At 35.0% G+C, this 17892-nt stretch overlaps 2 protein-coding genes across 2 annotated transcripts; one reads left to right on the top strand and one right to left on the bottom strand.

Moving 5' to 3' along the window:
- Positions 1-907: 907 nt before the first annotated feature.
- On the top strand, positions 908-3994 carry LOC114540638 (glutathione hydrolase proenzyme-like). The gene is given in 8 exon segments (XM_028560758.1): positions 908-950; positions 1076-1294; positions 1414-1611; positions 1820-1978; positions 2254-2511; positions 2737-3054; positions 3373-3840; positions 3843-3994. Coding segments are annotated over 8 exon segments (1815 nt in total).
- A 7648-nt stretch (positions 3995-11642) lies between these two features.
- On the bottom strand, positions 11643-17563 carry LOC114540612 (ATP-binding cassette sub-family E member 1-like). Its single transcript, XM_028560736.1, has 20 exons — positions 17398-17563; positions 17218-17303; positions 16837-16934; positions 16558-16675; positions 16256-16345; positions 16056-16103; positions 15881-15950; positions 15666-15762; positions 15330-15419; positions 14960-15081; positions 14694-14788; positions 14388-14445; positions 14085-14160; positions 13713-13765; positions 13585-13643; positions 13219-13389; positions 12987-13069; positions 12532-12654; positions 12236-12347; positions 11643-12050 (listed from the first exon to the last, which is right to left on the bottom strand). Exons 1-20 carry the CDS (start codon positions 17504-17506, stop codon positions 12000-12002), a joined length of 1809 nt encoding a protein of 602 aa, XP_028416537.1. The 5' UTR covers positions 17507-17563; the 3' UTR covers positions 11643-11999.
- Between the last annotated feature and the right edge of the window lie 329 nt (positions 17564-17892).

Here is a 17892-nt window from a genome sequence, read left to right as displayed (position 1 = left end):
GAGTATATATGTAGCCTTGTTGTGTATAGAATTTTGTTTTATTTTCGCGTCTATAGACTATTTTTGTGTGGGGAACCCGACCCGTAGGGAATATTTGGAGTAGCTACGTGTACAACTACAAGTCTTTGAAAATATAAATATTAGAACTGTAGTATAGACAATGTTCGATTAGACAGCTTAAGAATATAAGTATTTTATACGGTATGAAGTGCAGATTGGGATTCAGTTGACATGATCATGACGTTTGTCATGTGAAACAAGAGACTTCAAATAAAGGTTTGTTCATCGCCCGCTAGGCAAAACCTTGAGCCAAAATGGTTTAAATTGCAAGTTTTGGGCAATCTATTGCAAGGCACGCCTACATGTTTAACGAAAGAAAATAATAAAAAAACAATTGAAAAGTTATAAGCTTATGTCGAGAGGGATGAGTCTGAGTCAAGTGACTCAAGTCCCGTTGGGGTAGAACAAAATTTTGATAAAAATAAACAAGTACATGCACGGCATGGAAAAGTTGAATGAAGGCAATGTCGTTGGTAAACCGTGTCTCTATGTCCCTAACTACAAACACAAATGCTGCCTTACATTGTGGCAAACTGGCAATTAAGGTTTACGCCTTGCATTAAACCTTATTAACCCATTAAAACGTTTTTGTTTATAAAGTATTTGTTTTTTTATTATTAAGACAATATTTTGTCAGGGTGCCCGACTCACAATAGGTGATTTTCAGCGGGGCCCTGGATTAAAATAAGATACAAAATATACACAAATATGATAGAGTAGAATATAGATACGTTAAAATTAGCTACTTTTAAGGCGTAAAATAGTAGGGAAAGTATGCGATAAAAGAAGCCGCAGACAAATTAGAGTTTACTAAGTTTCAATTTAAAAGTTCTGAAGTCTGTCTAAGATGCTTCGTATCTCGAAGGGGAGCATTAAACGTACAACCGGCGGTAGGTAAATTGAAACTAATATTTCAAGAAATTAAGCCGTAAACGTATGCTAACAGCAACAAGTGAAACCTTTGCTAAATTGATTGCTTTGAGATTTTTAAAATTCTATTTCATCTTTGTTAAAGACGGGCTGTCTTTGTCGCCGAAAGATTGGCCGAAAGAAGATTTTGACAGACTGAAAAGTTATTCAGCTCAAAGATATTTTTTTCCCAAACCATTAGCTGTGAGTCATGATTATGGTGTGGTCAGCGGGACAACCAATTCTCTCGCTGTGCATGCTGGGATTGTTGCGTTGCAACAAGGAGGAAATGCCATGGATGCTTGTGTAGCTACAGCACTGACAGGTTAAAGTCGTATTTTTATTTTTACCTGGCACTTTTAGCGTCAAAATTCATTTCATAGTGTTCTACCTCACGAGTAACTATATTTGATTGTTACATATGTTACACTGGATTCTTTGCAGAAATAACCCTTGCAGCTGGTTGTTACGTCTCCTTCGCTGGTGTTACAGAGATACTGTACTACAACAGTCATGAAAACCGAGTATATAGTTTAGATGGTGGTTGGAATATTCCAACTGACCTTGACGTTGACCAAATATTGCCAATTCACACAACAAAACCAAATGGAGCATCGGTTCTTGTGCCTGGGTTTTTTGCAGGTATGTCGTAGGGCATGCAGGCAGGCGTGAACCTTACCTTCTCCTTTATTCAAAATCGCGCATTAATGGTAGACACTTTTGATTAAAAAAATTAAATCATAAGATATTTGAATTTTCAAATTTAAAAAAAAGATGAAAGTTACGGCATTTGCATGCCGTTACCGATTTCGCTGAAGTTTTATTTTTTTAAAATATTTTTTCATTTCAGGAATTGATGCAGCGGTCAAAAAGCTAGCGAACTTCGATCTCAAGACATTGTTGGAACCTGCGTTGTATTTCGCTGAAAATGGATTTAATCTAAGTCATCTCCTGGCCGGAAACATTGCAGCAAACTACAATGATATCACATTGCTCAGAACTGAAGATGGTCAGTGAGAATCATTTGATGAATTTAAATGACTTTATTCGTTAAAAAAGTGTACCATTGTGACGCATGCGACCAGCTATGAATCAAGCACATTTACATGATTGGATAATTAAAGTTAACTGCTTTCTGGGCCGCCTATGAAAAAAATTGAGCAGTTGCTCTAAAAAGTGAAATCAACATTTTTTTGAAGTTAATTGCACTGATGAAGGCCCAAGCCCTTCCTAAAAATCGATTATTCAGAAATATATTTTGTTAATGTTCTTGATTATGTTTAGGAAAACGGCTGTTTACAAACCCTGAAACTGGTGAATATTACAAATACGGTGAACTATTCAAACAACCAGAGCTGTTAGAAGTTCTTCAATCTATTGCTGAAAATGGAGTAAATGAGATGTACACTGGAGCCTGGGCGCAAGATATGGTGTCACTAGTTCAAAAGGAAAATGGTTTCACAATGTCTGATATAGTTCTTACACAGTCAACTGGAAAGATCCATAATACGACGTATTCTGATTATGTTGTGTCAACTTCAGGTTGGTGCTGTTATATGTATTTTGATAGCATTTTTTCTATCAAACAAACGCTAGTTGTTTTTGAATTTGCCTGTGAGAAATTTATACAAACATGAATTGATTATATTTAATTTGGATACCTATGCACAACGATTCCCTTCGGGAGAAAATTAATTTGTTTCACCCGTGGTTTCACATGTTTGCTAATTGTCAATAGTTTGGAATGTTCTAAATTCCTTAATTTAGGTACCAACAACGCTGGCTCAGGAGGTACTGAGTTACTGGAAAAACTGAATCTAATGGAATTTGCTGATCTTCGAAGTTACTCCTATCTTACAAATTCGACCAGACTCTACTGGTTTGCTTCTATAATTCGCTTTAGTAACTTCATTTCGTTATATTTACGAACAATGCCAAATGCAATTGCTATTCTTGAACGTGAATTTCAGTTGGATTTTTCACCCCGAAACAGAACATCAAAGGAATTTGCTTATTCTGTTTGGAGTCAAATGAGTAAACCTGGTGGAATGGATGAAATCAACGAGAAAATAAAAAAACTTCTAGGTAAGATTAAAACGTCACTATGTATGAGTAAAGGTGGGTGTGGTCACTCTCGCAAGGTTAGAACAACGCGCAACCCAAAATAAAGTTTGCGTAAAGGTGGGTGTGGTCACTCTCGCAAGGTTAGAACAACGCGCAACCCAAAATAAAGTTGAGTGAAGGTGGGTGTGGTCACTCTCGCAAGGTTAGAACAACGCGCAACCCAAAATAAAGTTGCGTGAAGGTGGGTGTGGTCACTCTCGCAAGGTTAGAACAACGCGCAACCCAAAATAAAGTTGCTAGTTGTTACGGTCAGCATCCCTATATATTTATTTTAAATAGGTGGTCATACAACTGATACAAGCTTCGCGCCTCACTCTGATGGGGTGGTAGCGATGGATAAGTATGGTAATATGTGTTCAATGATACATACAATCAATAGTCAACCGTGGGGAACAGGTTTATTTGTACATGGAATTGCGCTTCCACATTCTGCGGCCATTAATAAGTATTATATCAAACAATCTAAGCCTGGTACTCGATTGAACTCAGAACTTCAGCCCGCTTTTGCATTCAGAAAAAACAGTGCCCAAAAAAATAGACCTTGGGAGCCTGCAATGGCTATTTCTGTTGTTGGTGCTTCACTTCGTCAGGTGACTCCGCAGATAATAACAAGTGTCTTAGATGAAAACCTGAATCCAAATCAAGCGCTATCCCGACCCCAGCTTATGTTGCCATCATTGGGTAATTACTTACAAGATATTCGAGTACAGCGTTGTACCATTGATCAGAATGTGTTACATGAAGTACGAGCAAAGGACAGCAAATTACGGAGATTGATGATAGAGCATCGCTGGCTATCCATGGTCTTGGCGTTTTGATATCTGTGGATAAAGATGGATTACGATATGCGTCATCGACTCCTTTCTTAGATGGTCTTGCTGAGAGTACTAGTGAGACTTAATTTTTGTGCAACTTTTATTTTACCAACGCAACTCCACGAATCGGCCAAAAATATGAATATTTGTGGGATGGGATAATCTTAAATTTTGAACAAATAAATTGTTAATAGAGGACAGACTTTTGACCATTCTTTTTGTCCTGAGCTAAAGGGGTGTCAATTGCCTTCCCCGTGAATTTTTTCCCCGTGCGCCTTTGCGTTCCGTTTTATGTTTGTCATCTCGAAATTTCTTTAGTTAATTAGAAGAGCCGCGTGTTTAGATAAAGCATTATTCATTATTTGTCGTTTTAATTAATATTTGAACCCTGCAAACCAATTTTACCAAGCCGTCAATCATTCGTACCCTCGACATGGGCTAATGCATTTTATTTATTTTTTAATTAACAGACCGGCTCATCTTTGGTTTACAGCAATATACAAACAATTGCTGCAACTTTAAACTTTTATCAGTGCTATATCCACCAGCACCGATTTACAGAACTTCATGGTCATGAAATTTAATCTTTGACAACTAGATATTGCTTTTAAGTAAATTAGCTTGTAGGTCCGTCCAAGCCTTCATTAGTGGAGTAATAAGGCTAATTTTTCTCAAGAATATTATTAGATATCGCTTGTCTATCAATATCAATTGATCAATTTTGACGAGATATTGGCTTAACCGCTATCATTTAATGAGTTAGTGCACAAGCATGAAATTATTCATTTATAAATTCATGTTTTATAAAAGAATCTATTTTTATTGCATTCTGTCGAATTAGTCGAACCAACCGGAGTAAACTTATACAAAGTTAGGAAAATTGTTAGCAAACTGGTTTAAACTGGTAGTTCTTTGGGAGGTAAAAGATCTTTGGAAGGTAAAATTCATATAGAAAATATATATATAGATTACGAACAAGGTTATTTCTATTATTCTTTAGTAATGGCACAAGTTTAAGGAAGGATTTGCTAGAACCTATACAGTCAGTTTAAATAGCTACAATTAAAATATAACTATGGTAGACCTGTATTGTACCTTGGACAGACACAGAGAAGAAACTCAAATGTAGGAACACCGTGTAGAGTCTATGGATATATAAATCGCATTTCAGGGATGCCGCATATAGCAGTTGCATATACTGTCTGCATAGCTTTTCATCTTATATATTTACAGAAGTCGAAATGAAGAGTTTCATGGTTTTTTCCCTTTTGGTGTTACAAATATGCTGTGTTTTTGTCTTGGCGGATATTTCTTCGGAAGGCCAAGATGATATTGAGAATATTTTAACTGAAGTGGACACAAGGTAAAACTTCAATCATTGAAGCCCGCTCTGTGTACAGCAAAGGTAATTAAAATTAGCAATAATTACGACAGATCAGATCGATTAACAAATTTGAACACTATGCATGAAATGTCTGATTCTGAAAAGAACTGCAGGTAATATAAAATTCAGTTCAACCTTACAATAATGTTCACGTGAAAATTAACTCACGAGTGCGGAACGACTTACTTAAAAAAAATGACCTTAAAATATGACCAAGCTGGAACGAGAAAGTAACGCCCACATTTCTATGTACCCTCAACCTTGATTGGCTAGTTTGTCATCACACCCAACCTTTCTGTTCACGCCTAAATCATGACAAGGCTGATTTTCTGTCTCAACATGTCGTATTTTGTCCTAAAGGCTGGTTTTCATATGACATAATTTGTCGTAATTTACATATTGTAATTGCTTGTAATTCGGTTTTAAAATGTCGATTTCCCATAACAACGAATGACTACATCGGTTGTTTTGTCTATGAAAACTTTTTGGGGCAAAAAAAACTTTAGAAAAAGTTTTTTAGGATGAATGATCCGTTTGTTTGCTTGCGTTTAAATTCTAACCGATTGTTAGGCAAACGATAGTTTTCTTCTAAAAATTTCGATGAAGACTGATAATTCATTTCTGTTATGTAAATTAAGTCAAATGGTTCGCCTGCGTATCCTTTATTAGCTGCCATGATTTGTGTTCAAATGTACAAAGATTCCCTCAACTCAGCCTCCACAACCAAACGGCGTGCACAACCAAGATCAAAGATATATATGTTTTTTACCGGCGCGAGGTCCGGATAGAAAAATATTTTCCCGGGGTATCAAAAACGATTCGAAAACGCAGGCCGAGATTACAGCCAATCAGATTGCAGGAAAGGCTAGGATTCTGCCCGCTGCTGATTTGCAATTTTTTTCTTTCTTTTATTGTAGTTCCACGGATAGGAAAAATCCTGTACGAGAAAAGCGGGGATGGTTCAGCAACAACAACAACAACAACAATAATAATAACAATAACAACAACAATAATAACAACAATAACAACAACAATAACAACAACAACAACCGGTATTGTACAGAACCTTGTTACTGTTGGATCGGTGATAAGCATAACTCCAAAATTTATGTCGATTATCGAAAAATCTCGTGTCGAGGGAGTTCGGATTCACACGCATGCGCATTGGCGTGCCAGAGAAAGTGTGGATGTGAGTAAATATCAAATATGGTTCAATGAATGGTTCAATGTATGCTCAATTGTTAATAGATTGTATTGATTGTTTTAGACTATATCAACAGCTATAGTTACCTGTGCAAAAAGATTAGCGAGGTATATGATTCTCATCAAGGAGAACTTGGGTGTTACGCAAGTCACAGAGATCCAACTTCAGTCCACGGGAGGAAGAGAAGCAACCAACAACAACAACAACAACAATAACAACAACAACAATAATAATAATAATAATAACAACCACAACAATTGTCTGTGCAGACGAAAAAGAGCCAACAACAACAATAACAACAACAATAATAATAATAACAACAATAACAACAACAACAACAACAATAACCATAATAATTGTTATTGCAACTTCTTCGATCTCTGGAACAAAGTTCGTCGTCCGTACAAACGATTTTGTTGCAAAACAGAAAAATGTCCAACCTGGTTTAAGATGCATCATGGAATTTGTAGAAAACAAGTGTGTAGCAATGGTATGTCAATCCAAAAATAATCCAAAAAGGTCTAATGCAAATTCGTATGCCTCAAAACTGGAAATGTTTGTCAAGAAAACTTGAAAGTCAGGCTTGTAACAGATTTCTGGTTCAGCAAATCTTGATTTTTATTGCAGTCCTCCGATCTTTGATCGTTATCTTTACTCAGTAAGCATCATCTACCACCTACTTTACTTTTTTTTAGTTGGCGACATGCAAGATGGCTTCAAAGGTGATGATTATGCTGCTGAAAACGGCCGACTTTACAAGATAGCTCATCCTGTACAAAGCAAGCCATATTTTACTTACTGCTAAATATTTACTTCTGTTCTTTCATCTAAAAGTATACGATACTCTGCGGTTGAATGTATCCTGTATTTACAACTCATTCAGACTACTTTAGTTAATGGCACTTTATCAATTTTATAATGATCGGGTGAATAGATGTTCATTAATGATCGGAGTGAATAATGATCGCATGTTGTTTTTTATAGTCTTATATATCATAATATTAGATAAAATTTGTATTCGAAGCTCTTTTTGTACCGTAATTGTTTCAGTTTGAGCACACACATGCTAAAGTTAGACTTTATACAATAATTCAAATTAGATTTACTTATATTGTTGGAGCAGCCTCGTACCCAGGCGCTTTATTGGAAAACATACGGCTGCATTCAGCGTAATATAGAGATCTGTGGCTAAAACGTGCGAGCGTGCAGGGATGCTTGGGAAGGACGCGACAGGAGAGCGAAGCTTTATTTGCCGCGTCCTACCCAAGCACCTCTGCGTGCTCGCACAGATCTCTATATTACGCTGAATGCAGCCTTTATGTTTTCCAATAAAGCGCCTGGGTACGAGGCTGTTGTTGGAGAATAACCGTTGTCCGTGCGTCAGCGCGAGGTATTTTCATTTTCTCCAGAGTTCACTCGACCTTGGCTTTGGCGCGGAACTATGTAAACCACGACTATAGGTTATTACCCTGCTCTATCGGTACCGATTTGACAACTTCAGTGCCCTCTCGAATAATGCTCCATATTAAACGACAAAACACCATACAACTATAAAATATTCCGATAGAATACATGGAGATAAGAGCCATCATTCGTTTGAAAAATAAAAACATGATCTTGGTAGATTTTTGTACCACACACACAAGGACGCCAGAAATTTTGAAATTCATTTTTTTGACTGAAAAAAATTATTTTTTTTCACTTTTTTGAAATTCTCTTAAGATTTTTTTTACGTGGAAGTATTTTGTTTGGGCTACCTTTGTCTGTCTTGGGCTACTGTGTCAAGCCAGACACAGTAGCCCAAGACAAAATACTTCCGCGTCAAAAAAAAATCTAAGAGAATTTCAAAAAAGAGAGAAAAAAAGTGATTTTTTCAGTCTCGAGAAAATCACCCTTTCAAGTTTTCGTGAAAAAATTATTAAGATAAGTAACATTGCTTAAAAGCGGGAAATTTTTTAACTTTTTTTTAAAGTTTTAGTCGGAAATTTTTTAATTTTCAGTCTTTAAGAGACACATGTTTTTAATTTTTTTTGACTTGCTAGACTGAACATTTGCTTCAATTGCGATTTCATATGTAATCTACGAGACTACGAATTGCATGCTTGTTGCCTCATGACTATACGCCGGTTATACACATTGAAATACATCCTTATAATCCTTGTACTTTTTTTCTTTTAACCTATTTTGAAATGCATGTTAACTCTTGTACTTTACTTTGACTTCACTTTATTAAAAATACAAAACAATCGCACCGTAACCATTAGCTTCACTTGCGCCGCATATAACTAACCTATATGGAAAGATAGTGCTCTAAGGCACAGGAACGCTTTAAGGTTGTGTGCGTTTTAGACGAGAAAATCAATCATGAAAATTAAATTGAACCTATATAATTAAATTGTTATTTCATTTGAGAGTCTACCAAAAAGGCATTAAATAATATAAAAAGGTGTAGCCTTTCACCGCAGGTTCGCTGGTGTAGTCTACTGGTTAAAGCAGTTTAATTAAACTTCTTTGAAAAGGGTTAGGTCTAATAAAGAACAATAGGCTTTCGACAAATGACGCGGTGGTCTAGTGGTTAAGACCTTGGTCTCTCAATCCTAGGACACATGTTCGAGTCCTGGCAATGCAAAAAAATTAGCCTTAAAAATTTCGGTATGATTTGTGAGCTTCAAAAAGTTAGGATTCCCAGCCTTCAAGAAGGCTGTAAATTTGAAAAAAATTGGAAGTAAAAAAAATCACAGAAACACTTGAACAATTTTCGCTTCTTAAAAGTACTTGAAAATTGACAAAAAAGGCAAGTAAAAAAAAATTTAAAAACATGTGTCTCCTAAAACGACTGAAAATTAAAAATGTCCGACTCAGTAAAACTTTAAAAAAAGTTAAAAAATTTCCCGCTTTTAATGCTGATGTTTACTTACCTTAATAATTTTTTTTCACGAAAACTTGACAGGGTGATTTTCTCGAGACTGAAAAAATTCACTTTTTTTCCCTTTTTTGAAATTCTCTTAGATTTTTTTTTTGACGCGGAAGTATTTTGTCTTGGGCTACCTGTGTCAAGCCAGACACAGGTAGCCCAAGACAGACACAGTAGCCCAAGACAAAATACTTCAGCGTCAAAAAAAAATCTAAGAGAATTTAAAAAAAGTGAAAAAAAGTGAATTTTTTCAGCCTCGAGAAAATCACCCTGTCAAATTTTCGTGAAAAAAAATTAAGTTAAGTAAACATGAGTTTTTTAAAAGCGGGAAATTGTTAAATTTTTTTCCGTCTGACTTTCTTCATTTTTAGGCTTTTTAGAAGACACATGTTTTTAACACTTTTTTAACTTGTGCTTTTTCTTCAATTTTCAGGTACACTCGAACGCAAGAATTTCTTTTTAAATTTTTTTTTATTTCAAATTTTTTTCAATTTTCAGTCTTTCGCAAAGGCCGAGGAGTCTTTTAACAGCTTTAAGCATTCCAAATCATGCAGAAATTTTTCAGGTTATTTTTTTGCGTTGCCAGGAGTTGAAACGTTTGTCTTCAGGGGCCGGTTGTATCAAGCCCGTTTAACTTAAACGGTGGATAAGTTCAAAATAGAAAGCAAGCCTATCGTTTTATTCAACAAGCGAACTAAATGTTTTTAACCTTAATACAAAGATACTGGTTACAACAACACATTCAGTGCATAATATTCAAGTTGACTCATTCAAGAGAGTTGTAAGATTGTTATTTAATTTTGACTTATCCACCGTTTAAGCTAAACGGGCTTGATACAACCGGCCCCAGGTTGGGAGACCAACGCATTAACCACTAGACCACCACATCATTTGTCGAAAGCTATTGTTCTTTATTTCACTAAATCCTTTTTGAATAATTTTAAATTAAATAGTAATTTCAGTGGGAAAAATCGAACCTATCCCTCTCAGGATTCGAACCCACGCTTACAACATGTTAGGTCGTATCCTTAACAACTAGGCCACCGGATCGTGTGTTAAATCCTTACATAAATATTATTATATAAACATCCACAGCGCCCGTTTTAAGGTTGAAAAAAACGCAAAGACCAAAAAACGCAGTGGGTTTAACTCCAAGATTCGAAGGTTCAGTATGACATTGCTCAATGTGGCGATTGTGGGATTATTACTTCCCAAGATTATTACTTCCCAAGATAAATTCTTAAATTTCAGCCAAATCAGCAACGGGGAGCAAAAGAAAAAATCCCAATCATCGTCAATTTTTTGAAATCGGCAACGAGGGACCAAAGCAAAAATCCTAATTTTCGTAAATTTTGTGAAATTTGAAAATTCGGTTGAAAATACGTCGAAATGCTTCAGAATTAATTAGAATTGTATTCTTTCATTAAAACAATACATTTGAACACACAAAATCATACTTTGATAAATTTCAAAATTTCAGCCAAATCGGCAACGGGGACCAAGGGGAAATTCGTAATTTTCGTTAATTATGTGAAATTTGAAAATTCGGTTGAAAATACGTCGAAATGCTTCAGAATTAATTGGAATTGTATCCTTTCATCAAAACAATACATTTGAAAAATTTAACAAGATATTTTTAACTTTCAGAAATTTTTAAAATTTTCTATAAGTATACTTCTGTTTCTTCCCCGTCAAAATATTTTTTTTTTGTGTCCAATTTTTTTCCTCTAAATTTTTTGTCTCGTGTCAAAATTATTTTTCTTGTGTCCAAGTTTATTCCAGCCAAATATCTTTGTTTTGTGTCCAATTTTTTTCGTCACAAGTTTTTTTGTGTCCTACCCTTTTAAAATAAAAAATTATGAAGCCGCTCCTTCGCAAACTCCTAAAACACGTGTCTTTATGCGATCTTTTCTTTGAAAATTTGGTTTTGATTTTTGGCTTCATAATAGTCAATTTCATGAGCGGAAGTATTCGGCGTTGTGGTTCCTTATCTTCCATAACTTTCCTAAAATTTGCAGTGTATTTTGCTTTTCTATAGTACTATGAACGTAATACCGTTCATTTTGAAGAAAATTACTTAGGATTTTATAGATAACCTTAAAGCCCCCTTCAATTAAGCCCCCTCTCTAATAACCCCCCCCCCCTCCAAAGGGTCTGAATCCGGGGGCTTAATAGAGAAAATACGGTATAATATTTGTACACGCAGCGCTTTTTGTACCCCAATGGTTTCAGTTCCTGATATGAAATGGTTTTATTTGCATAATTGTGATCAAATTTCGTACATTCTACACGTAAATTCTTCATTAACACCAATGCTTCACAGATTTGCAATTTTTTGCATTCCAGTTATATCGCCATTCTCCGCAAAAAATCGGGGATGTCGGTTTAACAATATCGTCTACTATGCAAGGCTGGTTATTCTGCCACTATTTTTCCTGTTCGATGCAACTGAACAATCAACTTTTGAGGTTTCACTGCTGGTCTTATTTCGCTGTCATTAACAATGTAGTTAGTTAGTTTTATTGCAAAGGTGAAAGACAGCAAAAAATGTTATATCCCAGAAGCAGCTTGTGACGTTGCGGAAATGTCTTAAGCATCATCCAAGAAAAAGAAATTTCCCGCCTGTTTTTGCTCCACATCCTAAAAAAGTAAGGATGGTATATAATGGTTTACATTTGGGAATGTTGAATGTATTTTGTTTAATGCAAGGAAACGCGCGAACTCAATCAGCTGCCAACCGGGCCGGGGCGCAGCAAAAACAGTGTTTTACTGCGCCCTGCTGCCAACTAAGATTTAGTGCAACAAAGCGGAAGTGGATTAAATACCTTCACTGAATTTAGTTTATTTATCCTTGGTCTGAAGTTGCCTGGGTCTCTTCGGAATGTTATGTTCAAGGATTCCAAAAACTTATTCATCCCCGTCAATAAACTTTGAGGACTAGGAAAAAGGAAATGACACATTTAATTTATGATCATGCAGTAAAAAAATACACAGCGTTGTGGTTTATTAATATTACTGACACCCAGCAAAATGTTACAGACATCAACGTGCCTTGCAGCGTGTCCTCTGTAGGTGGGGCAAAATAATTCATCCGAGATAAAAATTTATCATTAATACTGACCTTCTTGCAAAAGTAGAAATTGACGGTGTTCCATCAAATACAACAACACGATCAGCAAGATACGTTGCCATTATAAAATCGTGTTCAACAACAAAACCAGTTTTCTTCGCATGCAAAATAAACCTATAAAATAATGACAACATGTAGCGCGATATAGTTGAAAAATAAATTGAAAAAGATGGAGCGAGTCGAATAATGGATGAAATAAAAGCAGGAGGATCGATGTCACAACTCTAAAAAAATTGTGTCTACACCTGTGTCTGCGGTCTGCCTGGTGTCTACACAGTCATAGTGGTATAAATTAGGGTATAAACTAATCAAAACACTGACTACCAAAATCAGATTTTATTGAAGCAGACAACAAGTCATTATTCATAAAAAAGAGAATCATTCAAGACGTGCAACAAGTAATACCTTTTGTAACGAAAATTAACGGAATAAAAGATATAAGATACCTCTTAATTACTTTAGCAGCAACAAGACGCTGTTCAGAATCCAAGTAAGCCGATGGTTCATCAACCAAATAAACATCCGCAGGCTAAAAAGAAAGCTTTTCATGTAAATAAAAATATATTATTGTGTTAAAATTTCACATCGTTCAGCGTGTTTTTAGTCATACACTTTGCTTTTTTCTGGTAATATGTACATCCACTATGCACTATCATTACTGTAATTGTAAAGACTGACCTTGCCAAGACAGAGGGTTAACGCAACACGTTGTAGTTCACCACCAGACAAGTTCTGTACTTCTTGATCAAATATACTTTCTATTTGAAGTGGTTTGATCACATCCGTAATAAACTGCGGATGAATGTATGCATCACGAATCTTTTCATGCAATAACTGCCGCACAGTTCCCTATAAAGGATCATTATATACAATAGTCAAAAGGCCATTCAAGAAGTGTGGGTAAAGAACAATAATTTTAATACAACGTCGGGCGATGCACTTTGCCTGCCCTTTGACATTTGCTTTAGCTATAAAGCTACCAACATTTGGAAGTAGCGAGCAGTTTCTAGAGAAACGCTTTTTTGGATAAATTAGTTTACTTACACGAGATTTCGGGCTGATTTTCTGTGGTTTATAACTGACATTAAGCAATGGAATTTCAGCTGCAAGTAGAGACAAAAAAACTTCAAAAATGCAAAATGGCAGAAAAATATGATAAAAAGTAGACATACCACCATCTTCTGGGGGTAGTTTGCCAGCCAACATTCTGATAAATGTTGTTTTCCTGTACCTGAGTGGAGATTAAATATTGTTACATATGAAAACGAAAAAATTCTGAGAAGCAATACAGTACCATGAGCTGATCGTTGAGTAAAGCATTCGCAAAAACATTGTACGCTAAACTTGCATGTGCTACAAGATTGTGTGGTTAATTAGCAGTACAGTACATTCAACACTTGTTCAATCAGCCACTCTTATAACGTCTTAGCTAGTCTATTTTTCGGGTCAACCAAAGTTACACCTATCCACCATTGTCCAGTAGTCAAATCACTCTAGTTGTGATGTACAGGTGGGTATACTATGAACAATTTAACCTTTTCAACCTACCATTTTCCCCAAGCATAACAATTATTTCAGAATCTGTAAATGAACCAGCTTCAACTTTCAACTCAAATGTTTCTAAAACAGAATGAAACACAATACTCAATAGGGGGTATCAAGAGATATTGCACTGCTTTACCTAAGTAGGTCAGGACCATTGGCTGGAACAGGTAAAATTTTGTAAATTTTGACAATTTTGTAAAATAACAAGGCAGAACTTGAAGAGATTTGGCTATTACATTTAACATTGGATATGGAATATATGTAAGAGTTGAAGAGTTAAAAAAATACTGTTAAACACTTACTCAAAACTTTTCTCATATCAGGATAACTATATCTTCTTAATTTTTTAATTTCTTCCTCCTGAGAATAATTAGAAGTAATTAAAATACATTGTATAGTATGATAGTAGAAAGTATGTAATATTATAACATAGGTAGGAAACTTTTTCAGCCAAAATCACCCAACTTACAAATGCAAACTTCCTGGACTTATAAGCAAAAATTCACAATTTTCAGTAGAATTTGATAAAAATTTGCCCAACTTTTAGATTCAAATGTGTCTAGGTGTGCAGCATCCCCCCTACCCCATACGCCTATAACAATAAGGACCTTGTCTGCTGTTTCTGCCACTTTAAATGTCAAAGATGTTTCCCTGAAACGTAGATTTTCAGTTGGAACAAAGCCATCCAAAAATATGTTTATCCCTAGAAAGAAGAAATCAAATATATATAATTTAGGCTATTATTCTTGCTGTACCTCCTTTGTTATCATGTTAAATTACCAGTTTAATGTACAGTATAACACAACACATTTTAAATATAAACTGCATGCAATCAGTAAGAGTGCATCAATGTCCTTATGTATAAATAAATTACCTTCTCTGACACTAAATGGCATAGTAACAACACCATAGGCACCAGGGACACCATACAAACAACAGATAAAGTCAGATAAATAATCCAAGACACTCAAATCATGTTCCACGACAATAATATACCTGGAAATAAACACAAGAAAATATCAAAACAACATGGAAGGTTTTCGGCCTGGATCTGAACCATTTGAGCCCATAAATGATTGAGTTACAATAATATTAAATATTACAATGAAACACAATGAAACTTATGTACTTTTAATTTTTCACTAGCAAAACATGTCAGAAACATGTACCACAAGAAGGTGAATCTTTAGGAAAATGAAATTAGTCTAAACCTATTGTTCTCATTTCCTAAAATACCACCTTACCGATCACTTCTTATAAGGTTCCTTATAGCAAGAGCAGCTTTAAGACGTTGTTTGACATCCAAATAACTTGAGGGTTCGTCAAACATAAAACTAAAGAAAAAGAAACAAAATAACAATAATTTCAACCCTGTAAACAGCTTTAGGAGGTAATCTTACAGGCCCTAAATTTTATCAACTGGAATACTGTAACATGGGTATATGATAAAATGATAAATAGCATAATTGAAAACTACAAATGAACTTAGTTTAGGAATAAATCTAAATCAGGTAAGGAATGGCATCCATGCAGTGAGGTTCTACCATTGTGTACAACCACCCTGACTTTATATATCTTACATGTCAGCTTGCTGAACACAAACAACAGCACAGGCAAATCTCTGTAATTCACCACCAGAAAGTTCATCGACATTCCGCTCACGAACTGACAATAGATCTAAAATTTGACAAATTGAATCACATTCAAAACTGTATTCTAGTTTCATCAACTCCCATCAAGTTGGGTGATAATGGTATGTACATTCACACAAGGATACATCTTCGCATCTTCTTACCTAATTGTTCACAGAACTGTTCCTGAGAACAAGTTTCATCTTTTCTATCAAGTATGGACTGTACACTACCCTGCAATAAGTAAAAAATAAAAAATTAGGTACTGTACTTATAGCAATAATACCTCAAATTTTAAGATTGATAACTCACCACAACCACCAAAAAATTATCACTCACCTTTACAGCTTTAGGAATCTGATCAACATATTGTGGCTTAATAATTGCCTAGTAAGATACAAAACCTACATATTAATTTATTTTTTATTTCTACAAAGTGTAGGGGGTCAGCTCATAGGGAAGCAACCCACTTCTTTAAGGTATGGATTCTATTTTACAGTAAAAACTCAAAATCATTAAAAAGTTGTGAGCAAGTTTACCTTCAAATCATCTTCTAAAATCTTTGTAAAATAATTTTGAAGTTCTGATCCACGGAAGTATTGTAAAATTTCTTGCCAGTCAGGAGGATTCTGGAAATGATTGCAGATAATTTTACATACTAATTACATGAACACAATGCTCATGCAAATACAGGGTACCAGTACAAAAGTAAGTAAGGCACACAACTAATTGTATTTTTGTATTGATATATCAAAATATACTACAAACAATCACAATAGGTATCTGTGCATTACATGAGACTGAGCATAAATACATCTAGGCTACCTAAGATGAAACTTACATCAAACCTTCCAAGGTTTGGTTTCTGTTTTCCAGCTAGGATTTTTAGTGCTGTAGATTTCCCAATACCATTTGTACCCACTAACCCCAAAACCTCACCGGGGCGAGGTGTCGGTAATCTATGAAACAAAAAAAAAAGAATTTGAAAAAATTCCCATAAAATGATCTTTACATCAGGAAATGTGCTGGAAGGATAGTTCTCTTTATTGCTGTTTACAAATAATATACCTGATTCTCAATAAACCATGTATAAATAATAACAAAATAGCAGCCTTCTTACCTGTGTAACTTAAATGAATTGGCATTATATCTGTGAGTTGTATCTTTTTCAAGGTTACTTGGCAAATTTATTATGTTTATAGCTTCAAATGGGCATTTCTAAAAATGGGATAAACATGGAAATACTTGTTTAAATTGATGGGAACACTAAATCTAATCTAAACAAAAACCCCCACCATATTTATAAGCAGTTTAATAAGATATTGATATAATTGAATATTTATTATAAGATTAACATTTCTGTACATTTTCTGCTGAATAGCAACAAAAAAAATGAAAATGCTCCACACACCACTTTTTCATATTGGTATACTAATAGTTTAGGAATAAAACTAAATAGTCTATATTACTGGGTGACCATAAAACATGATATCTAACATACCTTCACACATATACCACAACCAATACATAAGTCCTCTGAGATACTACAAACTTTCGAAGTTGGTGTTACCTCAATACATAGTTTACCTTACAAAGTTAAAAATATTTTAAAATCAGGAGTGCTTATAAATAGAATCACATCAAATTTTCAACGCAAAAGACGAAATAATTTTTCACTTACCCATACGAACGACAGGACATGCTTTCTTACATTCCTGTCGACATTTCTTTGGTTTACATCGATCAGTATTTACGATAGCAATACGAGTTAATTTGTCTTGGGAAGACATATCAATCTACGATCGATGAATCTTTGATCGATGATTCATTCCAAAGTGGAGTGCATGTGCCGGTTTTTGAAAAAGAACCGAGCCCGCGATATCTCTGAACTACGACATTACATATTTCAAAAGTCGAAACTAGCTAACTAAGTGTTTTTCAATCTTTCCGAAAAAACCACTGCATCAGTGAATGGCACACTTTTATGCATTGATATACATTGATATACATTGATAAAAAACTGACAACTTTCTATTCTGCATCAATTTACCTAGCACTCTAGTACACACAACTTTTGATGTATCTAATTTAAAACTTTCTCCTTCGTTTCGTGCCGCATTAAAGTAGTAGTGATCAGAATTATCCTTGTTTTGTCACCAATGGCTATTTTTATTAA

The sequence above is a fragment of the Dendronephthya gigantea genome, unplaced genomic scaffold (genome assembly GCF_004324835.1).
Source record: "Dendronephthya gigantea isolate DGI-Jeju-01 unplaced genomic scaffold, DenGig_1.0 000243F, whole genome shotgun sequence".
NCBI lineage: Eukaryota > Metazoa > Cnidaria > Anthozoa > Malacalcyonacea > Nephtheidae > Dendronephthya > Dendronephthya gigantea.
The sequence above is the reverse complement of the archived record's forward strand: the minus strand, read 5'-3'. Positions and strand labels throughout refer to the sequence as shown.